Source organism: Cinclus cinclus, chromosome 3 (assembly GCF_963662255.1).
Source record: "Cinclus cinclus chromosome 3, bCinCin1.1, whole genome shotgun sequence".
Classification (NCBI taxonomy): Eukaryota; Metazoa; Chordata; class Aves; order Passeriformes; family Cinclidae; genus Cinclus; species Cinclus cinclus.
Window position 1 is genome coordinate 90,267,753 of NC_085048.1, and position 25,437 is coordinate 90,293,189.

Here is a 25,437-nt window from a genome sequence, read left to right on the forward strand (position 1 = left end):
GTTATGTAATATACAGTTCTACAATATTAGCCATGGCAGAGCAGCCACATGTATCCCTCAGAATTTAACCAAATCCTGCTGCCTGTCCCAGTCAAGCAGCACAGTGGGAAGGCAAAAACAGAGGTTGAGCCCATTGAGTCACTTGACCATCACTTCTTACAAGACAGTGAAGGCAGCTACTTTACCTGTTCAGTCCTTTGGGATTTAAAACAGGAGAATTACTCCCAACAAAGTAAACAACAGAAGGAAAAAGCTTCCTTTCTCCCAAGGTCTTTTTCCTCTATCTCTCCTATGTGTAGTTTTCAAGAGGGGTAGGAAGTGGTTCTCCAAAACTGGAAAATCCTGTGTCTCTTACATGCTCCCAAACCCTAATTCTAGGCTGCCTTTTCTCTTCCCTGTGTTATGAGGCCACATCAAGACTGATGCAAGTTCAGTGAACTTGAAGTCATGTTAGACAGTACTTTTCCCTATACCACTGTCAAAAAAGAATATGAAGGACTGTGACATTTCCCTGGTGCTCAGATGATCATTCAAGCACCTTCTGCTTTTCATCTTCCTCACGCACTTTGAGGCAAACAAAAGAGAGCAGCCTAAGAAATAAAGACAACATGCTAGTATCCCTTCCTATCTGCCAGTGGTACTCCTTATTAGATGCTACACATCCAAAGGACCAAAGGCACACTATGAATTTGTGAGTGACAAAAGAAAAATGAGTTCCTGGATACAATTCCTTATTTGAGACTAGTATTGGTGAAATCGTTGATCCTACAGATATCTCCAGGGCTGTGTTAAATAAAAGTGAGGATCTTAAAGCCAAATTCTTCTCTAAAGACATTAAAATTCTTTCCATTTCAGTAAACTAAAAAGTTTTATGTAAAAAAAAAAAAAAAAAAAAAAAAAAAAGAAAGAAAAGGCGTGCCCTAAGGACAAGAGCTGAAAAAAGCATCACTCTTCAAGGCACTACAATGAGCTCATGCCCACGCAACACCCAAAGGTGACAGTCTGGTGTAGGGAACCACATCCTTTGATAAAAGCACCACCAAAATTTCACTAATGATGACTTAGCCTGCAGCAGTACTCAGGCCTGCCTGCATTCACCTCCTACTTTGGCATTTTGACAACTATAGCTCTATTGTATCAAGCAGAAGTTAAACCAACATAATCTATTTTACTGGAGGAGATAAGCAAGCTTAATACTCTGCTTTTCTGGAAAGAAAATGTGTCTTTTGAGGAGTCAACTCTGGTCCCAGATATTCTATGGCAATCTTGGATGAGGAATTCTTGCCCAGCAGTGCTACAGCTTCTCCGTTACCATACCACTTGATACTGTCTTTTTCTTTAGTTGACCACTGCTCTTCAGAGTCTGAAGTCAATCTCACCTTGTTTCAGGTGACACAGGTCTCCTAACTAGCATCCCTGAGCTTCCTCGGGCTTCCTGAGGAGTGATGAGATTTCATCAAAGGTAAGTGTGACATGCAAATTACAACTAAGACATACACAGTCTGCTGTGTGTGGGCTGCAAAGAGAAACTTCAGAGCCCAGTGATCATAAACCTGCCTGTAAGCCTAGGCAACGGTAAGAAGTAGAAAGTATTTTTATGTATAAATTAATATATACACATACTAACATACCAAATCAAAACAGCAGTTCAAAGAATAGGACACAGTTATCTCGTCTGCAATCAAAAGTCAAACGAGATTAATGGATATTCATTTTAATTTGCTACCAAGGGCAGAATAGAGGACTGCAAAATGTTATTGGTAACTCTTCTGTGTTGTGACTCCTCTATTTAGTACCCTTAGGAATAAACAACACTTATGAGATGAGCCTCTTACCACTTGCATTTCAAGGAGGGTTAAACAAAGACATTGAGAAGTGTTTTGAACACAAATTCACAGTTGTTGATGGCTTCAAAGAACTTTTGGATGCCACTTCAGGTCCTTTTTCCTTCATGCTTCCTGGTTAAGTAAGTTCAGAAGCTAGAAAAAGCTTTTATCAGCTATATAAAAAAAACAACTGGGTGCCTCCTACTCAGACTCCCTTTCACTTCAGTCTACACTGATTTCGTAAAGCAACATGGATAGACTGATTTTCATGTTTCATGTAACTTAACAATGAAACCAAAGAAAGCATAACTTGAAATCTGCAGGCAAACCCCTGCAAGCTAACCTCTTGTCTCCACTGCACCCTTCCCGGCACTGCTTTCTGTTCCAAATCAGAAAAACAACCCTATATTTATCAGTCCTAATTCAGTCAGAAAGCAGCATTTTAACCTACTTTTTCTTAACCAGATAACCTTCAATATTTATGAGAGCACAACTTACTTACTGATTTTTTTTTTAACTCTTACTTTCACAAAGAAATTGGAACAATTTCTCAAATTTAATTAAAGTGTAATTAGGTCACTTCTGGTTCACCTGAAACTTTGCTGTTTAGCTTATATTATGGAATAAAGTACTAATCAATCAATGGAAATCCAGTCCTTCCACTAAAATTCTAATTTTTAGCTAAAGTTCCGCTTCTCTAGTAAGAGATCATTTTTTTCTTATTCATGTAAGTGAATCTAAAACACCAGAAATATCTCAGCACATGTATTTTATCTTACTGCTTTGTGAGATAAAATTTACTTAAAACAGAGAGGTTACACTCTCACTGGTCTTCAAGTATTTATAAAATGCTAGAAAAAAATACCATCATGGTTCCTGACACCACCCTTGGGAAGCAGTGTCAAGTTGCAAGACTGTCTCATGAGTTTGCCTCACTCCATAGAAAAATCCAGAACTTTAAACTGAATACTTCTGATATTTAAATGAACTTTTTTTTTTTTTAAAGCAGCATTAAACTCTAAGCACTTGCAGATTACATCTGGTTTTGGTCTGTACTGGCTGGCAGAAGCAAGCAAAAGAAATTCTGGACTGGCACAAGCTTAACCTCCCTACTCAAAAAAAAAAAAATAAAATTACAATCTTACTGACAGATGAGTATCAAGCTCATGAAGGACTCCATGTAAAGTTTAAACTGGATTTAAGGAAAGCTGACTAATTTAAACATCTGCATAGCGTATAATGATTATTCCTGGGCAGGTAGGCTTATTTTTTTTCCCTCCAGTACTTTCACAGTCTCATTAAATAAAGACTCTTTAGAAATAGAAAGCATGGTATTTAAAAGCACCTGATCCAGCATGTTCTAGCAAAGATAAACCATCCTGATCTTTCTCATTACTTTCAGCCCCTCATACTACTAATGCTGTATTTTAAGCATGTATCAAAGCTCATATTGTTTTATTTCTTTAATAGCTAAAAACATCAAAGCCATACTAAGCTCTGGACATGTACATTCCAAGAGCAATGACTGCAACTACTTAAGGGAAAAAATAATGATTTTAGAGATTTTCTGCTTTTCTGAAAACATGCAAACATAGTAATTTCCATGAAGATTACTTGTGATCTCAATGCCTTCCTCCATTTTTAGGATCTCCTACATTCAATGAAACTTACTCTGTCTTGACTGAAATGTTTAAACTATGGGGTCAAATGGGATAAACACGACTTAGATTTATATCTATAAACTAGTGGTCAAGTTCATATACCATACATATCCACAGGACTACACCCTCACAGTCATATCTTTACCACTAGATTGACCTATGTACAGATGATGAAGGGAATTAAAAGAGGTTATTCTGTCATTCTACTTATTTGGGTACAGCATAGAATATCATATACACCCAATGCCTCAATTCCAAAGAAACAAAAGCACTTTTAAAATAACCTGTTGTAGGGAAGGAAAAGGGGGAAAGGAGAAGGGGGAAAGGAGAAGGGGGAAAGGAGGAGGGGGAAAGGAGGAGGGGGAAAGGAGGAGGGGGAAAGGAGGAGGGGGAAAGGAGGAGGGGGAAAGGAGGAGGGGGAAAGGAGGAGGGGGAAAGGAGGAGGGGGAAAGGAGGAGGGGGAAAGGAGGAGGGGGAAAGGAGGAGGGGGAAAGGAGGAGGGGGAAAGGAGGAGGGGGAAAGGAGGAGGGGGAAAGGAGGAGGGGGAAAGGAGGAGGGGGAAAGGAAAAGGGGGAAAGGAAAAGGGGGAAAGTCTCTGCTCCATCTTGAATACCATTTTTTCATACTTTATGAGGTTGGGTTGTATGTTTTTTGAATCAGCTTTTCTGTCATAAGCAAGATCTGGAAAACTTTCTTAAGAAATGGCAAATCACTGATAAAGGTAAGTGTACCTGTAACTATATTAACTTGCACTATGATAAACTGTGCCAGTTACAAATTGTGCAGATGCAACATAAAGAAGTTCTTATTTCTTCAGGGTACAATGAAGAAAGCAACACTAAGACACTTCAAGAAAGAAGACAACATTAAGACAGATACAGACGATGCATTTTTTCAGCTTGACAGGTATGCCTCCCACCATTTGCAGCCTAATCATGTACACATGCCTTTCTTCCTGGTTTGTACATAAATTTGATCTCTTGTTTAGATCCTATGCTCCAGTTTCCACTCCTTCAATATGAATTTTCTGAACAGCAATGCATGAAACAATTAACATTAGTAACATTTCTCACCAACAAGTGCTTAAGGGCTTGTGAAATAAGAGCTCAAACAATTTTGACCTTAGCTATGGCTTAACTTTGGCATGCCCTCACTCCTACCAAAATCCTATACACAGTTTGCTCTAACTTCGAGAAGTATTCCATGCTGGAATAAAGTCATAACCAAGAGTTAGACCTGTGTGGGTCTGAGCAAATTTGGCTTGAGTTGCACAAGGGTATGAGGCGAGAGGAAAAAGTCGAGTCCATGATTCCTGTGAGGAGATCCGCTTCCCTCTGCGTTAACCTTGACTGGATGCACAGTGACTCAGCTCACACCTGACCTTCTCCAAGGACAACATTCAGGGTCTATACCTGCTCCAAGCTACTGCCTGTCACACCAGCCCAAATCCAAACGAAAGGCTCCCAGGTGAGATGACCTGGTGGGTTGACAGCCCAAAGCGAGCCACTGGGAACGAGCAGTCCCGAGGGAACACAGCACACACAGCAGCCACCCCCTGCCCCGGATGTAGCCTACCGTGCCTTTATCCTGAAGGCACATCATCAGAGTGCAGACGTCACCCGTCGCTTGGTGGTTCACCAGCACCATGGCTTCATCTTCTGACACTGCTTTAACATCATCACCCCATTCCACTACTATTAAAAATAGTAAAAAACAAAAAGGTACATTTAACAATGAGCACGTGGAAATTTTTCTATCAACAAAAGAAAACAAAACGACCCCACACCCAGACTATAATAATAAAGTAACCTAAATGCTACATGTCAATTTAAATTGGCACATAGCATAAGGCAGGAATATTAGCAGGACTGCTTTTCCAAGCAGAGGGTATCCAGCTTAGTTTAAAATTGCATGCGCAGAATGAAAACAAAACAAAAATATCCTATCAAAACATGTGCACAGAGATTGATCTTTTTATGTCATTATACCATTCTATATTTAGGGTCTGAAAATTACATAAGCTGTTTGACCCAGCTTTCATATTCATCTCTCTCACCTCATTAGATTAAGAAGAAAATTATATTGTCAACAGTGGGTTTTTCTGGCTGGGCTTGTTTGTTTTATTAAACTTAGCAAGTTTTTTTCATTTCTACACTCACTATTATTATTCTACTCTGGTAAAAGCAAAACAAAAAATCTGTACTTGGATCATTAGGTTTAAAATGCTACGTTAAACAAACTCATTCATTCACATCTAAATGAGTTAGCTATAGGCAAGGAAATGGGTTCAGAAAACGCTGCTCAGATGGCAGAATCTATTAGTTAATATTTTGTAGAAAAGAGACCAGATGCTCCAGTGGCAAGAATGATGTCAGAAGGAAGATACAGTTGTTTATCATCCAACACACTATCAAAACCATGCTGAGATAAGAAATGGGGTTTAAAATTGATAGTTCCATCATCATAAAGTAACTAAGTGGAGAAAGAGATTGCCTCCCAAAGACAGGATGGGAAACTAGGAAATATGTGCTGTAAACTAAAGACCAGAGTATGTCTAATGCTGCTACTGGGGCAAAGAGACAAGTGAGCAGAGTCTGTCTTTCTTCAGTGAGAGGGATGGACACTGCAGTGCAGGGTAAAGGGAAAGGATGGACAGGCAGAGGAGTCTCATGAAGTTCCAAAAGAAAAATAAGATGCATTGCCCGTGCATGTAGGATAAAACTTTTTCTGTGTTTGTCCCGTACTATAAGTGGCTCCTACTGGATATTGTTTTCAGTTCTGACAACAAAGGAAATATTTCACCTGCACTACTGATTCTTTTGTACTGTTAAAAGTTCTTCAGGCAGTGAAAAACTCTCAGCACAGGCCAATTACTTGACTGTCTGTCTTTTAATAGAAGGTTTAACTGATGCAAAGGTAATAGGCTATGCACTGCAGACAAGAAGCAGTAATCCATGCATAGCTTCCCTGTCCTTGAAGAAATCCATTAGCATCACACTTTTGAAAATTCCCACTTTTTTACTTCCTAACAGCTCCAAAATTAGTACTGAATTGAGACTTGAACACAAAATTAAAAATAAAATGCTGTATTTGGTCACAAGTAGATAAAATCAGACTAGAGATGAAGGTGAACAGGACTACTCATTCCATTAAGTTCAATGTCCTTTCCTTTCCTCAGGAAAGCTAAGCACAGATTTTTCCTTATTTTTCTCACCATGAATTTTGAAGATCTCCTTTATCCCTCCTCCTCACTATGTGAAAATTCCCTGTGATGCCCTCTCTAACTCCATGAAAGTTGAGAAATGCTTGGCCATGGCATCCTAGTTGACCGCACACCTTCCTTATCAAGTATTTCACGTATCTCAGAATGGCAGTATCCTACAGAGTAAGAGACTAAGATGAAATGAGAATTGTTTTAAATGCAAATGAACCAACCACATACCGACTTTGAAATTATTACTTCAGTATTTCTATTAAGTAGCCAATATACAATAGCCTTACTGAACTGTAGGTTTCTAAAAGTAAAAAAACCCTAAGTACTAAATATATCAAGTATCAACAAAATCACTTTTATCACATCAAAAGTAGCTAATTGTTTCCAAATAAAACTACTTTATTCCTAGATCACTCAGAAAATAAATGCATTCCTTTACTGTAGATATTTCTCTGGAACACAGCAATTCAATACTAATAATTTAAACTGTAGAACAGTTTAAAAATGAAGCTCTTCAAAAATTATTCAGAGATCTAACTTTACAATGGATTAAAATAAAGGTCATGACTAAAAAAATACAAGTCATGAGAAGCAGCATACAATTGAAAACAACTAAAGAGCACTTATGAAGCTTAATTTTTTTAAAGTATACTTTTAACATACTAGGGGAAGAGGGATGTCTGACTTTGAAACTTTGAGATAGGCCCAGTCAAAGAAATACATTCTTACTGATTTTACCTACTGTTGTTAAATACAAGAGGATATAAAACAAGCAGCTCACAATGCACTAAGAGGTTTCAGCTGAGAAGTAAGAAAAAGGTGGGCTCTGTGATCCCACTCCAAATGCAAGGTGAAGAAAAATGAAGTTGGGATTTAATTCTTCAACTGATTTACTCCACTCATTTTACCTATCAACCAGCCAGGCTAACAGCTCAACTGCAACTCAGCTGACAGGTAGTGGGTTATTAAATCCCAAGGTATTAGCTGGCCTTCCTCTATTCTTCCCCCTGTGTCACTGCTGCTCAGGCAATCAGGCTGTCTCTTGTGCTTAAGAACGCTTTATGGTCAATTGATTGACCTGATTATAAAAGGAGAAAAGAATCACTTTGTGCAAGTCCTTCACAGAGCATTTCTGGATTGAAAAGAGAACAGTAAACCACAAAAGTATGCAGAAAAACCACTGCCCTTACTGCAGTTTTTTAAAGAAAAAAAGCCAAACTCTCAAGTCTCTCGAATTTTAAGTTCATGGTGTCCCTCGAAATTCAGCAGGGGGAAATAAATGCTTGTCTTCAATTTTGTCCCCACACAAAGGAGAACCTTTTGCTTTAAAAAATACTTGCACTATTAAATTACTCCACTGCAGTTGGAAACATTGAAATTAAAACCTCAGCTACATGGCAGCAGAACCAACCACACTGATTTGCTCCAATGTAAGAAGACAAAAAACAGCTCAAAGACAAATATTTGTCACTCGAGGGCCTGAAATCCAGCAAACCTTCCTCCACAGCTTCTATTGCCAGAACACATTTTCTAAAGACAGCAGTTCTGTCTACAGCCTGGCAATAGTCAGATTTCTGCAACTGCAGTTTCACATAGTAAAATAACATAAAGGGAGGAAAGAGCAGGAAATCATTTTAATGTGGCAAGACAGAAGTGACTTAGCTGAAAGAGACTTCACTTGTGACTTCAAGTTATGAGCAAAAGGCTTCACCAGAAAAGGATGAAGACAAGTTTACCTGCAATTACATGAGCCCCAAGACAGAAATATTTATCCTTCTCTCATGAAAAGAAGTCCAAGATGTAGAACATCAAGAAAATATTTTGCCTAATGAGCCACAGACTTAGCTTTTTATGAGCTAATCCTTATAGAGCTTAAAGAAAAGAACAAAAGTAATAAAAAAATTCCCATAATTTTACTGAACAATTACTTGCTGTTGAGAGTTCTCAGAACACTTGGCTACTTTGAAATCATGTCCTTAAGGTAACTGTCTGCATGCAAGTAATGCTATGAATAAATATTCAAGCACTTCAATTACAGTATGTCATTAGGCTGAGCAAAGGACTACTAACCTAACTAAAAATTCATTAGATTTATTTTATTTATTTCATGGTTTTGAATATACCTGGAAGAATGACAGTCTACTTGTCTGTGCAACTGCCCAGACATTAATATGAAAAACTACATTTTGCATATTGTATTTTAAAACATTAAAAATTCCCTGAAATTTTCAGCATCTCTTCTTTTTATAGTCGGTAGCTGCACTACAGTGTGTGCCCTAAGAATTGGCAGAGATCTCCTTGGCCTAATAACAACTTAAGTCCTAATTTATTTTTTGAAAAGGCACAGTTTTAAAAAACTGACCATTTATAGCAAGGTCAGGGAATTGACCTTAAGCATTCTAATCACAACTATTGAAACACAAATCACCTAAAGGTTACAGTATATGTAAACATGATTGATTTGGATATCCCCTTTATTTGCTATTTAGACTGGAGTCCACACAATATTCACAACTTTCTCTAGAAACTGGGAGAAGTTAAGAACTTCCACTTCAGAATTTCCCACACAATGGGTGAGGTTGGAAGGCGTAAGAGTGGCTCATTCAACCCAACCTCCCTGCTCTAGCAGGATCATCCCAGAGCACACGGCACAGGATTGCATTAACACAGTTCATGAGTATCTCCAGTGTGGGAAACTCCACAGCCTCTCTGGTCAATCTGTTCCAGTGCTTGGTCACTGCACAGTAATGAAATTCTTCCTCATATTCGGGTGCAAATTCTGGTGCATCATTTTCTGCCTGCTGCCCCTTGTCCTATTGCCAAGCAGCACTGAACAGAGCCTGGTCCATCCTCTGACATCTCCCTTCAGACACCTAAGTAGATTGATGAGGTCCCCTCTCAGTCACCTCTCTCATCTTTTCCTCCTCAGAGAGATGCTCCAGTCCCTGCATCATCTTTTAGACCTCCACTGGACCAGCTCCAGTAGCTCCATGTCTCTCTTGTCCTGAGGTGCCCAGAACTGTACACAGCACTCCAGATGTGATCAGAACTGAGGAGCAGGATCACCACCCTCATCCTGGTGGCAATACTTTCCCTAATGCTCCCCAGGACATCATTGGCCCTCTTGGCACAAGGCACTGCTGGCTCAAGGACAGCTTGTTGTCTACCAGGACCTCAAGGTCATTCTTGGCAGAGCTGCTTTCCAGCAGGTCAGCTCCCAGACTGTGCTGCTGGTGCACAGGGTTATTCCTCCCCAGGTACAGGGCCCTGCCTTTTCAGACCCATCCTTAGTTTATCTTCCCTTCTGATCACTTGCATCCATGTCACAAGACTTCATGAAAACTTACTACAAGAAGCTGCAGACTGGCAAGTCTTAGACTTGAACAGAATCACTTTTGGTCAACCGCTTGGAAACCTTTAGCAACAAATAAACAGCATTATTGAAGAACAGCCTTCCTCAAAAGCCACCCTGCTATCTAGCAGAAAGAATGTTATTGTTAGGTATTCAGCAGTGACTAATGCCTGACAACCACGTTTCTATGTTTTAAACATTTCCCCTCTTACTCAAGCATTTAGGTCTGGCAAGTTGCAGTCCTGCTTTACTGTTATTCACAAATGACTCGTCAAAGCATGTTTCAACTGGAGCAACCACATACAGTTGTTCAACTCATTTGTCTCTCCTTAATAGATGGGATTCTTTGATAGCTGATATTACGAAATGCCAGAAGTAATGCCAGAGATTAAATACTGCTTAGACGTTTTTAACCTTTCACAAAAAGCTTAAGGCATTTATCTCTGGGAATTGGTTGTCTACAGTGAAAAAAGGGAAAACAAACAATGGACTAAGCTAATTATCATACAGTAAGTCTTTTACACTTATTAAGCATGTATTTTAGGGTCAGAAGGTACTTAAAAACACCTACATAAAAATCAGACATGTACTACTGGAAAGAGAAAAATAGCTCTTCCTATCCCACCCATTCCTTCCAAAATTCCTACTGCCAAGGAAGATTTCATATCTTGTTTTTAACAGCACACAAGAGGCACAGATGATGAGTAAAAATACAGCACAGAAAAAGAGGGAAAGAACATACATACAAGATCATATCTCACTAAACATGGCTTCACTTAACATACTGTCCTGCTTCCATTAAAGAATGTACCCTTCCTAACAGAAGTATTGTTGATTTCAAGGCTATTACAATATCTGTATCTTTAGGTTGTGAACACGCAATTTCAAATCAGATTTTGCTAACAAAAAGAGCATCCGTTACAGATAACTTGATTCAGAATTTCATGATGATAAAGGGAAAAATTGCCAGTGCAGTCAGTTTATTTTCATGAAGGAATAGACTTGAAACAGAAAATTCAGAGTAGGAGCAGCATCCGGAGAAGAGAAGGCTGCAAATAAAGGGAGGTTGTTCCTCCAATATATGTTAATAAACCAAGGCTGGGTTTAAGATATCCCAGTTACCATCTTTGGTTTTTTGTGACCGTTTTGCACACCTCTACGCTTTATTGTACGAAACAACATTAATTCTTTTTTTTTTTTTCTCTCAGTTCTTCTTAGCTTCCATTCCTTCCTTCTCCAGTTTAAAGTCAGATCTGCTTCCTAGACAAGAGCACTTTAGTAGTATTTATCCCCTAATTCAACCCACCCTCTTACTTCAATTAACCAACAGTCAGAAGTATTAAAAACAGGAGACGATTATAACAGAAATGCCCTGGCTCTCTCACCTTTCTAACCAACTCAAGAACCATGCTTTTCCTAAAGCACGGCAGTTCCTTGTGGAAACAGGCTCTAGCAATGACTACTTTTGAAGACTGACTTAATTTTCCTGGAGTGCACGTTGAAGACCTCATGGGTACAGTTTACTTGAGTTCTATAATTCATTGGCACAAGAGATGACGCTCGTGGCTGAAGAGAGGGCTCCTTTTACCCACACATGAATGAGAATCAATAATCAGCAAAACCTTAGCTCACCTTCAAGGAAGCAAACGTCTTCCACTGACTTAAGTACTGGCAATACGATTACATTTTGCAGTTGTATTAGGCAAGCACTTCATATGATGAGAAAGCTTTTAAAATTAACAGATACTGTCAGAATACACAAGCTATAATCACAGCAGATATTTAAGGAAGAGTTCCAGTATATCTCAAGTACTGCAGGAACATATCTTGCACAGGACATACCCTCCAATTTTTTTGGACGTCTCAGTTATTTTATGCTGCTCCCACAACACTGCTTGAAATGCAGAGGCACCCAAGCCCCACAGCTCATTGTTTTGATCATCCAAATTGGAAGCCCAGCTGCAGATGGTGGTTCCTGCTCCCAAGGAGTAGTACAAACCACAGTGTTTGCAGCCACACAGGTAAATGGGAACTGTGAGATGTGAAGATTGCCACTGATGTCAGCTTTCATGACTATAGTGGTGATGAACTGTAGCAGCTGAGAAGGAACTCCACTCTCTGCTTTGCTGCTTCTATTCTTAGAAAAGCAACTGCAAGACTGAAAGAAGGAGATGGGAGTGCTGAAATCCTTTTGAAGTACCTCACACTCATGAGTCAGAGCACTCACAGAAGGAGCAGGCTGAACAGCACATTCCTCCCCAGTGACAGATAAAATACATTAACCACTAGAAGAACATCAATGCATTCATGAACTAATATCCTGATGCTCTAAAACCTTACATACTGCAGATGTTATAATAGGCAAGGGAGGGGGGGAAAGCTTGTTTGAAGTCTAGAAGGAGAAGCAAAACAGTGGGGTAGACTGGCAAGTTTTCCTCATGATTAAAGAGTATTTAAAAATAAAAAATCAGCACAAGTAAAGGTTATTAAGGGACACTGCAATCAAATGATCAGGCCTAAAAGTTGAAAATTAACATGACAAGTTTTAAAGCATGCACACAAAAAATTATCTAGTTAGAAGCACACTATCACCAAGGTCCTAAAAAGGCAGGTGAACCTGAGCCAAGAGTAAATACACTTCAGATTATCTGCCACCACTTCAGCTTATGTGCAAAGCTGACATCCTGTACCATTCTGGTCATTCCCAGTTACAGTGTGGAAAGAAATTATGTCAACCTATGTTCAAAAATGTCTATTTCCAACATGAAATAAAGACAAAATCTGCAAGACAGTCTCTAAGATTACCATAAACCAAAAAAATGGACGTAAGCTAAAGATGAAGTTTTGCCTTTTCCCCATCAAAAGCCTCTAAACATTGGGGATGACCAAAAAATTTTAACACCATTAAGTGACAGAAGCAAAGAATCATATTTTCATAAAACAAATATCTAAGAGATTCTGAATAGAAGGACCTCATTTGACAATCACTGACCACAAGATCTATCATATGAAAAAATGTCCCATGGAATTCTGGTCCAGAGATGTTTTACTCCTCCTTAAAGAGAGTATGAATTTGAAAATTTTAAGCGACAACCAAGCATACATTTTTTTTTACCCCTCTGCACTCCGTGATTCAAGTTCAAAGTCAGAGACAATGACTGAAACACCCAGACAATCTCTCATCACAGAGGTCAGCACTTTCTTAACTAGGCCTGTTGTCAGACAAGGCTGTGGGGTCCTGTATTTCTGTCTCTTGTATCCACAAGAATAATTTTAACAAGTGGAAAAGGATTCTCACTAATTAAGCACGTGACTTTAAATACTGAAGCCACATAATACTTTTCCATTGTTTTAAAATGCAAGTGTCAAAATTTCAGGGTTTCACCTCTAACACTGATGTCTGCTTTTAACAAGGGGAATATTTAACGTCAGACTACCCTAGGTTGGTAGAAGTCCTTTTCAGTGTACTGTATATTGAAACTACAGTAATTTAACTATGGTTGCAATGCAAAACACATCCTAATCTAAAAGAAAACTGTATCTGTAAGACTGCTTTATGAAAACCAGCCTGGCTTTTTTAGAATTAAAAAGAAAAGCTACTTTAAAAGCAGCAATTCTGGAATACAACACCACTACAACATTTCCAGGATGCTTTTTTGCAAAAGGTTAAGTACTACAGAGGAACAGGAGAGGAGGAAAGAGTGTTGGTTTTCTCTAGTAAAAAACATGCCAGTACTTCTAGGTAAGGAAAATATGTTACAAATACACATCTTCCTATTATTGTTACCCTTATCACCCTTTCAAGAAAATAACAGTTAGCTAAGGCTCTGTATTTTTAATAACAACTTCAACCCAGCAGGGTGCTACAGTACTTTACCCATGCTCATCTGCCCCATCACTACTGCTGTGCCACTAAGCAAGCAGGAACAGAGCTGGCAAACAGGGTCTGACTCAGCAAACACCAACAGGCAGGAAAAAAAGTGATACAGTGCTTTTGTCTTTATTTTCACTTTAAAAACTACTGTTACTTATAAAAAAAAACCCCATCTGCTACATGAGGTGGAGAGCTTGTTCCCTCCTGGATTACAGTCAGAAATTACCACATGATTTCATGCTCAGTATACAAAGTGGTGGGAAGAGGGAAGAAAAGCAGGATGTTTGGGGTGATGGTGCCCATCTTCCCAAGCAAACACTTGTGTGATGGAGCCCTGCTTTCTCAGGGATGGCTGAACACCTCCCTGCCATGGGGAAGGGGAGAAAGCCTTCCTTGTTTTTCTCTGCTTGTGTGCCCAGCTTTTGCTTTCCCTATTAAACTGCATTTGCTTCAACCCATGGGTTTTCTCACTTTTACTTTCAATTCTCTGACAGATCCTGCTTGGGGGGGAGCAACCCAGCAGCTGTGTGGGGCTTGGGGGGTGGCTGGGGTTAAACCACAACAAAGAACCACTGAGATGATTAAGGGACCAGAGCATCTTTCATAGGAAAAGAAGTTGAGGGAACTGGGACTGTTCAGCCTGAAGAACAAAAGGCTTCAGACCCAAGTACCCCTGTGTCAGCACCTGGCAGGAGCACAGAGAGAGGTGTAAAGATGACTTAACCAGACTCTTCCCTGCAATGTCCAGTGACAGCTTGAGAGGTAATAGGAACAAATAAAAAAATAAAGGATATCCCACTTCAACACAAGACAAAAAAACCCCAACAACCAAAGCATTTTTACTATAGTCTGTTTCCAGGTTGCACAATGAGCTTGTGAAATGCCCATCCTTGGAGCTGATCAAACCCTGAGAGGACATGAACCCATGCAACTTGTTCTAACTGACCTTGCTTTGAGCTATATGATCCTCAGAAGTACTTTCCAACCTGAACAATTCCGACAGCCTGATACCAGGAGAAAAAACAGTGATAACAGAACTCTCTTAGTGGATATGTACAGCTACAACAAAACCTACAACTTCATCCTGCAGCATGAGAAGGAACAGCTTTTACAATCACAAAGCACATGTTCAAATAAAAACTGGCAATGTTTTTCTGTCTTACTGCTGCAGAGCTGCAGTAAAGACATAAATCTGAAAGACAGTCCAATTCTTAATATGAAAGAAGCAAAGTATGATTCATTTAGAATCACCAAACTCAGGCAAAAAAGTAGGACCAACTCCAGAAGCTTGAGGAAACAATGCATTTTAGCCAGAATAAGCCACTGTGTAAACTGCTAGGAAGTCTTGATATCTTCACCTGAAGATCTTAATTTACATATTTTTGTCTTTAGCTATATTATGGAAAAGTGAACTCCTCTGTTGAGGTTTCTGTTTCTGCATGATAAACATAACAATATAAGCAGTGAGACTGAAACTGAGCTACTTTAAGTTACTCAAATACCAAGATATTCAAATTACTGCCTAATACTCAGATATAGCTAGTGACACCTACTCAAACACAAAACTTAAGAGCAGTAACAAGTAAACAAAAAACCCCAGCAGGTAAAGTAGGAAGGTCCCAATTATTTCCCTTATTATCTTTACCCAATATATTTATCTAAAATAGTTACCTAAGTTGCTCTTACACTCGAGAAGCAGAAGAGTCACTGCAACATCATGGGACAATCTATGCTGGTGGAAAAAAAAAATAGAAGGGGCAAGCCAGCACAATCAGGGTTATCAGAAGATGGTATGATGGGGCAGCAAGTACCAGCTGAACCAGGATGAATCTTTACAGAACTGTGGTTTGCTACAATGGAAGACCTGCTGAGCAAGTCTGGTTGGCCCAACAAGAAAAGCATAACCAGTACAAGTCACCCAGGTTACCTTCAAAATTGCTGTGAATTTCTTTTTGAAACAAACTTCTTAGGTATGTTGTGCTCTCTACAGCACAGCAAAGTGTAGAGTTGTTTTTTTTTTTAAATAACATGTTTAGAACATGCTAAAAACCTGCAACCTCTCCACTCTTTTTTTGTAAGCTTATGCACAACAGAACGTTAAACATCCTTGGTACAAAAATATTTGTTGTCATGTGTCACAGAGACTACAGAGCCACTATTTAGGCAGGGATAGGGTGACAGCTGCTTAAATTTTAGTGGGCTTTGGATTTGTTTGGGGAAAGCAAATCAAAGAAACTGTTTTCTCCCTAAGAGAGCAGTCTGCAAACACACCCTCTGTCACAGTTAAAGCACTGCATCCTAGCAATAACCTGAGCTGTCTTTGCAGAATCAACTGACTAGACAGCAGAAATTACCCAGAGGCAGTACCAAAAACTACAGTACCATTACTACAGTTTCCTTCTGAGTCACTAGCAATGGTATGCATTACTAATTTGATCCTGCTGCTTGTCTTTCCAGATGTGAAACTCTCCATGATGCCAAAAAACCTCATTCATAAAGTACTTCTCGTGCCTCTTGTTAAGGTGGCACAAAAAATACAGCTAACACATCATACAGACTTAAAAAGCTAACAGATACTCAAAAGCTAATATTAAATGTAGATAAATACATAGATATTAAAAAGCTAATAGGACTAATGCAGTCAGACAAAACCCAGTCAGGTCCCAGGGGAGACAATGCCCAGAAAAGAGAGCCAAGGTTTTCTGCCCTAAAGTAAAGGGATACATTTCAGATTGTGTCATCAACACCAAAAAACAGTATATCCAAACCAAATGTGTGAAAAATCCCACTAGGATAATGGTCTAAGCAGAACAAATTACTTGTGAAATTGCAGGCCTGTTTCCTCCAGAGAGAGAACTCTCTTTCAAAGTGGGGGAAAGGCTGAAACTTGCTTTGCAGCCTCAGCTGTTCACTCTGAGAATCCTGATGTAAACTGGTCAGCCTAGAACAAGCTGGTCAAAACTAATAACCAATAAGTCACTGTACAGGAACACAGCACTCCCACAACTCCTATCCAACTCTTCAGCTGCTTCTGCAGAGGTGCATACTGCAGGACTCTGTTAGGGATCAAATTTTTTTCTTTGTATAACAGAAATGGGGCCTGCACTGTGTAGTCCAGAATAATATAAGTAATAGGGAAACTGTACAAAGACTCACTGTACTTGCATTTGCAAGGCAAAAGCCAGGCTTTAAACAAATAATTTGGAAAAATCTATAATGCTTTTTCAAAAAGAAAATAAAACATAAGCAGAGTGTAATGGCTACAAAGAAATAAAGATAAGAATCATCTATTACCATTGATAGATAAATAGGTGGATGCAATCCACACTACATTTTTCTGCTTTTGAAGTAGACAGATTCTGGTTGCTTCTGGGAGCAATACATAAGACTTGAAGGAATTTATTACAGAAATTTTAAGTATATTCACTGACAACTGATGAAATGCTGAAAATCAAATCCGGATAAAGACTATATAAAATTTTCATTGTTACTTAAGAGGGAACAACCTCTACCACTACAAAGTTCTGCAAAAATTGCTGGTTTACTCTTGGGGGGGAGGGAAGAGTTGAAGTGCTTTGAAAGCCACAGTTCCAGCCATACAGAAAATTCTGCTCCCACTTAATCTAGATCCTCCAGTCAGCCCAGCTGAAAATAGGGCTTTAAAGAGTAAGTAACTGGTGGCAGATAGCAATGAACCTGCCCAGGAAGAGATGGCCATTTCCTCTCCTTTTAATATTTGCAGATTGCAAGTTCCCAATATAATAACAAGGAAATCAGGGCATCTTGAAGTTTTTCAGATGTTTTTCCCAAAAAAACACAGCTGTAGAAATTATGACATATGCAGCAATGTTGCAACAAATATCCCAAGCCACTATACCAAGTCTTTCTGGGGACAGCAGAACTCAGCCAAATTTAGTTGTTATGTATTCCACGAGGGTCTGGAGAGGGTGGCCAGCGATGAAAAAAACACTCGCTCTAAGTCTCACATTTTTAACAGAAAGTTTTAAGTTACTGTATGATTTGGGACCACAAACTTTTCAGAGCACTACACAAGAGGTACTTTGAAGTAAAAGACAAAATGCAGAAAACCGTCACTGGGTTGCAAGAAGAGAGAAAGCAATTTCTCATAGGAAACTGATAAAACACAGCTATATTACTGCACTTACATAATAGTTAAGAGAGGTAACTCATCAAGGGTTTTCTGGTACCCATGAAAATTTCTCAAGGGCCTTAAGGTTTATGAAATACAGGAATCAGGAAACTGCAATCAGACTGGAAGTGAGCAAACATTGCTTTTTCTTTATGCAAGATGTGGAACTTGCCTGAAACTCCAGGTGAGAGTTTGCATTCATCTCTCCCCACATATAAACCCTAATTAATAGCATGGTGAAAAGGCCTGATCAGCCCCCAAGCATTCAATTGCTTAGCTCTGAACTGCACCACTGGGATCAGGTGCAGGCAAGGGTTACAGCAAGAGGGTACAAGGAAAGCTGCCAGAATGACAACAGTTAAGGACTAAGACCATGCTTTTCAAAATCCAAGCTACATTAAAATAAAACTCTCATTACTAAGCAAGGAAACCATTTTCTCAGTGTTCAAATCAGCTGGGCTCTGAAGAACATGGTATTTCATATATCCTTTAAATAAGTCATACTGATTAAATGCAAACAAACAAAACCAGATCTTAATCTGCTTTTCCTCCTCATTGAAGCAAACTGCATGACTTTAATCACTGGCTGAAGGTTCAAATCAAGAACACGATACTATTACTGGAAGTCAAGATTCTAACTATGGTAAGACCACCCCTATACCCCAGCTCTGATCATCACCTTCTGTTTACCTAAACCAAGTTGACACCTTGCAGTTACGTCTCCATATTCTTCAGTTCTCTCCTAAGTTACCACAAGACATGATGATGTCTTGTTACACAGCTGATGTTTTTCAGCCCAGCTCATTGTCCAGTATTAATAATCACCACACAGAAGTAGTGCCAGAACTATTTGGAAAACCCTTCACTTTTAGATTATCTTGGTTAAACAGCCTACATGGGAAAGGCAAAAGGCCTTTCTGTGCATTTATTCATTGTCTCCTTACAGTGACTTCAGAACTGAGTAGCTTGTCTCCACTTGAAGGACACTGACCATCTAAACCTTTTCAACTTAGTCAAGTCTGGACAGAACAAACAGCTACTGAGCACCTGAATGCTCACACCTGCACTGAGAATGCAGATGCAGCATAATCTGAAAATCAATATCCTCAAGCCATAAAGCTGGCTACTAATCAACAGCTGCAGCAATATTCACTTCACCCACACAGCTCTGTGCCACCCTCCAGTTCCAGAGGGATAGTGTGGCCATATAGTACAGAACACACCCAGGCACTGGACATACTCAAGCGGCAGCCTGGAAGGGGACACTTAAAAAAACCGAAAGGCCTACAAAGAATCAAAAAATAACTGGATACAGATGCAAGAAAGAAGGATAAACCTTTTAAGAGAAACTTTAAATGTTTCCACCATTATGTTTCAAGGACTTTAAAAAACTTCACATCCATGCTAAAATAACAGTCTTTACAACAAGCTGTAACATGAACAAGAACTGTGAAAACACTGTCCCTCAGACTTGTTAGATACCAGGTTAATTTTTTCCAAATAATGGATTTTATAAAGGCTGGGAGAAATGATGTTCAGTTACCACTAATGTAATTAAATAATTTAATCATAAACCAATTAGAAGCTAATGATGCAAATAAATATAACAGCAAATTCCTATATTTAGTTTTATGTTTCTGTTTATGCAAATTCCATTACTAAAACAAGAGGCCACAGTAAGACTAAAAAGCATGCTGGAATGTGTATGACACCAATTCTAACTGGGAACTTAAGTATTACTTTTGTTGGTATGACACAACAAATGATTCAAGAGAACAAAACCTCTTATTAAATTTGCCCCAGGTTATCCTATACCAGTTCAGCAACTTTTAAGAATTAAGTGTGTGGCCAGGTCTCAGGTTGACAGTAAGCAGAAGCCCATCACAACTTCAGAAGTAACACCTTTAATGGCATAGTCAGGCTATCACAAATTAAGTAATTAGCAGGAAAAAGCAGCCTCTCTTTATATTATTCTAGCTGATGTGCCTCAAAGCAGCAGCAGAAAGTTTACCGTTCCTAATTTTACAAGAAGTTTAGCTCTCTGGCATCTGTTTCTATTACAAAATAAACAATCCTCTTACACCTGCTGACAACTGCAAGAAGTACCTTGGATTTGTGGCAGACGCTATTTGGAACTTCAGTAGTACTTCCTACTAACATAAAATGGTCACTCTCCAGAAACAAATTTATTCAAACATTCTGACTGGATGATTCCAATACCTATCCTTCATCTTTGGTGCACAGACCAGCATTAAATGCACCTTTCAATTAAATACTCGGGCTCAAATTGTGAAATATGTTGCTGCACTGACAGTAATTGAGGCTTCTCTTTTTCCCTCTCTTTTCACTCCTCACATTAAAAAACAATTCTACAGCTCAAATAAAAAAACCAAGTTTCTGCAGACTTGGAACAAACTGTGAAAATGACAGCAGAAAAATGTTGGGGAATAAAAAAAGAAAAAGAACAGACTTCAGAGTACTTCAATTAAAAACTACTTCAGTGCAGAGCAGTTTCTCTGCAGAGCACCCATAAAGGGGTTGAACAACAGAATTGTGAAAGAGACTGTGGAAATGGGCTTCTCCATTTCAAATATAGAAAGGTGCAACAAATGAAAGAAGACATGATGACTCTCAAACTTCTACTTTACAATTAAATGATTAATGTGAATACTTGTAAGTCTGTTGGTAGCAATGGGCACTGTAAGCACTTTAAATGCAACTCGTTATGATCTGTGGCTACCAGTGGCTCACTCTGCTCCTGAAACTCTTGCCACAAGTCTTATAAATGACTTTTTCTTCAAACAAAAAGAAAACTAGGCAAAAAGATAAAATAAATATTAGCCAGACTACAGAAGTCTAGCACTCCCACAGAGTAAGAGCTTTGGTCAATACCATTTAAACATCAAATTCCACCTTTCCAACCAAATCCTCCATACTTTGCTCAAAGAAACTTCCTCAGATCAAATCCAGTGAATGACCAGACAGCCAGATTTACCACACAGTTCTTGCAAAGTATCAGGAAAGGGTGGTAATGGGACTGGAAAAAAAGGGAGGAGGCCACCTGCTAGGGTTCCTTCCCACAGCAGCCACCCAAAATAACCCTTTGCCTTCCTACACTGACGCACAGTGAACACCACCCGTGGTTATGTGAACTCAACTCTGCATTTTAGCTTTTATAGCTCAGTAGGATATTAAAACAAATCAGAGAATGTAAGCAATCAAGGGGAAAAAAAGTTATGTTTCAGTATTTTCTCCCTTCTAAAGAGAAGATGAACAGAAGTGCTCCTCCAGCCCAGAGAAATCTCGTCAAACTCCAGAAGCCCAAGATAGGCATCAAATGATCTTGAGTGTTTTGAGACGTGTTAACCAAGACAACAGAATTACCTGGGCAGACCTTGCTGTTGTCCCATTCCCTTCCTCTGTTACCACATTAGAAGACAAAAGCATTAGGTTTGATAATACAGACGGAAGAGTTTCAAATACAAAAAATATTCATTTGTTCATTTTTATGTCATGCATTCCATGCAAGAGGTTAAACAGACCTTTATATTAACCACGCCTGCATCTGGGAACATTTTTACAAATGTAAACTGAGCCTCAGTGGTCCTTCACTCTCTATTAATGTATACACAGGCTATGGTTCTATTTATTTTCAAGTAACGCTGTTGACAGGAGCAACAACAACTGAATTTCGTGCCAGAGACAACCACAGGAAATAAAAATGCGTAAGAAAGAAGAATGCATTTGGAAAGGAAACTGGCAGCTATCGGAGTTGGAGATGTGCCAGGCCATCCATATATATTTATGCATATCAAAATAGGACAGGTTCAGATACAAAACTCAAGAGGCCACACTTCTAATGTGATGCCTTCAAGAGTGGTGCAATAGTGGTACAGAACCCTTCTGGACAGACTCTCATGCTGCTTACAACCCACACCACTGGTCCCTCCCAGGTTGTTCCATATATAATCAAATACACTTTGACCTCGTCATGTTTCTACACGTCCCTGGGTCAGATTCACAACTGAATTTTTTCTTTGACTCTGACCTGCCTACAGTAATTTGAGCATCACTGCTCTGTCTTGAGAGTTTGATGTGGTTTTAAGGGAAAAATTAACACTACTCTGGTCAAAATCAGGATGGAGATTCAGTCAGGTTGATGTCCTTCCAGTTCTCTTTTTCAGCAGGCTACATGAGCTTCTGTTTAATACAGAGTAGAAGGTATTGAAAGCTCAATATATAAAGTCTTTTTACCAGTTAGCCTTTACCCTAATATTAAGAGTAAAGAGGTTTCTGCATATGCCTTTTGGATCTAAAAGACTATGATAAGCAAGGTGTACTACACCCCACAGGAAAGGATGCTGCTTCCAGCACCATCTGCCACTGCCAGGTTAATGCGTTGCTACCAAAGTACAAGTAACAAATGCTGATTTCCCAAAAACCCACTGTCTAACCTCCTTCTCCCCAAAAGGATGGACAAGATATGCTGGCACTGTGACAAACCCTGAATCATTGATGCACTGTTTGAACAAGCAGCAGATGTGAAATAAGACATACAATGGCTGAGTCTGCCTGCACTACTCTCAGCTGAGGCACAAACTTGAGTCTCTCTCCTCCACTCAGCTGTCAATTTTTACACAACTCATAAGGACACAATTATGCCTGAAACCAGAACCATCTGGTCAATCACAGACAGATTTGCAAAGAAGCAAATCAGAAGTGTGGGAGAGGTGACAGAAAGAATAGCTGTTAAACAAGTAGCTTAATCTCATCAGGAAACTATACTTAAACATGGTCACGTTCATCTACATGGGTAATAAATACCCAAATCATAAAATTACATCAAAATAGTGTTCGATGGCCCACCTTAAATGCTCAAACATAACTGATGCTTAAATTAACCAAAAGTATGTGTTCTTAATACTGATGGAGTTTTCTCCCCCCCAGTTCTGGCAAGCAAACACAGACACTACAGACTCTCACAGAAACTCCACATGCTTGTAACTACAGGATGTTAGAAAACTAATTAAACTAAATTTTAAGAGAAGTCAGGCAAACTCCACCCTTTTGCCACCAAAAAACTCCCAGACCCACAAGCACTTAAGTCACTGTCCTAAAAAGTCCATTTCCCTGAACCCATGTCCTCCCCAACAGCAGCAGCTCAGTCCCTTACTCTTAGAACACCACTTCTATTTTCAGTTCCATATAAGTGAGAAGCAGTAATAAAGCTATTAATCTTTCCTCTCCTCCTTTACTTAAATTACAAAACTGAGGTGAGTCTCTAAGCTATGAACTATTAAACTCCTTAAAAAGGGACAATTTCTTACCTTTTAGAACTGTAACATTTAAACAAGTTTTATGGTTATGTTGTATGAATCAAAAGAAGCAACACCATTGGTATTACCTGGTAAAATATTTGTGAAAAGGTATAATGGAAGTATTTAAGAAAAAAATAAAGAGTAAGGTACTGCTGCCTTATTAAATCTCATAGACTTGCAATGTTCTACCTTTTAATGGAGACACTAAAAATTCCCTTCTCCCTTACAGAGTCAAGGAGATTGAATCTTTTCTATTCTGCCCAGGAAACAGAGTCACTGAGTTGTGCAATTTGGTTCTACTTTGAGTTCAGATGTGAGTGAAATGGTTCAGGTTTGATTTCAGCCTGGACTAATGAGGCTGATGACCCTCTTAGAGACAGGTCTTAATTCTTCAATAGCTTTAGAATAACTGTGACAAAACTACTGAACTGTGAAGGTGAACCACTGATATTTTTTTTAGTATTATCTCCATTCTGTTATTTATGTATTTTATAACAGAAGGTATGTTCATTGGCACAAAACTTACCCTAAGCTCTCCACCATGACACTCATCTATTTCCTAAACTGCTACTTTACTTTAATGTTTATTACTTTATATTGTTCAACACCAAACAAATTCTGCATTGTGTAGGCTATTCATGCAGCTTAAGTGGTTTTGAAGTTTTCTACAACTGTCTCTGTAGCTGACAAATTCAAATAGTACATACAAAAAACTTTAGGAAAACCCCGTTGCTGAGCCTGCAACAGAACCACTGGTCTCCTTATTTCTTTATGAACTAGTTTTCGGTTTATCCTAGTCCTTCGTTCTCACCCTAAGCCCAGTTTTCTAAGAGAATTTGGCAGAAGGCACTTTTCCAGTCTAAACTACATCAACCAGTTAAGAAAACAGTAAGAAAAGATGAAGAAGTCTACTTCAGTAACATTCACATACTAAGTCTCTATCCTGCATAGGACTGCTCTCTTGAATTGAGGCCATAAGCAGTAGTTTTAAAATACACCAAAGCTGGTGCTGCAAGCAAAAGCTGCATTTCCTGCCTCTTTGTCTTTGCTTTTTGTACCTTTCTCTCACCACACCCACAAATGGAACTGGGTTAGGGACTTCTACATCACCCAGCAAAAAAAGGGCTGGATGAGTGGTTTTAGCATTGGCCAGAGCTGGCTGTGATCCAAATCACCACACATCATTAAATATTCAGCCAATAAAACTGAAGCAGTGATAGGACGAGTCTGAAAGGCTGGGACTGGCTTTCTTCTGTGGCACTCCATGCTCAAAATGCTTTGTGGGGGGAGAGGAAAAACACAGAACAGCCTCATACACAGAATCCCTCACTGGTGTCATGGAACATTTTTGGGAATGCAAACACATTAGCCTTATTTATTTCAGTGACTGCACAACAAGTGGCTGGACTATTATCTGAGCCATGCTGGCTGCAAGAGCAGTGCAATTCCATGCCTGTGCAATCACGCATTTGACATGTCATCCTCAGCATCAGAGTTTACATCCCACTCCAATAAACAAGAACGGATTACATATCTTGGAGCTGTACTTTGGCTTAGTTCACACTGGAGAGTTACACCACTAAGATTATATTCCATAAAGGATTTACTAACTACCCTCTCTAATTAAAGTTGCACAACTCTTCAATTTTTCAGCTCCGTAAAACCTTGCTGAAGTAACCTTTGGCAAGACTTTTCTGTCCCTCTCACACACAACAGAAAAAGTGAAAGTGATGTATTCTGTTAATCTGTTTGAGCCTCATTCTAAAAAAGTAATTTTCCCAGAACAAAACTTCAGAGAAAATAAGTTTTCTTCTCCACATTAAACATTCAGTTTTTTTCTCCAGCTTTCTTGAAAATCTCTAAAACTCCCATGCTTTAGAACAGTTACATTAAATAAGAGTTAAAAAAAACCCTGCATCTTTGACATAAAGACATCATCTCTGACATGCTCCAATACCCATGATGACACTGTTCAAGTGCAAACAAATTTCACTGCAAAGAATCTGTGGACAAAGTATTTAACTCTCTAAGATTTTGCTTGT

The 25,437-nt window shown here is 39.1% G+C and overlaps 1 protein-coding gene across 1 annotated transcript in view; it reads right to left on the reverse strand.

Annotated features, from left to right (window-relative positions):
- Positions 1-25,437, reverse strand: part of LPGAT1 (lysophosphatidylglycerol acyltransferase 1) — a 54,205-nt gene that overhangs the window by 22,345 nt on the left and 6,423 nt on the right. Inside the window, exon 2 of the mRNA XM_062489278.1 lies at positions 5,063-5,181. Coding sequence (XP_062345262.1) covers positions 5,063-5,181 — 119 coding nt within the window. The remainder of the gene's footprint in view (positions 1-5,062; positions 5,182-25,437) is intronic.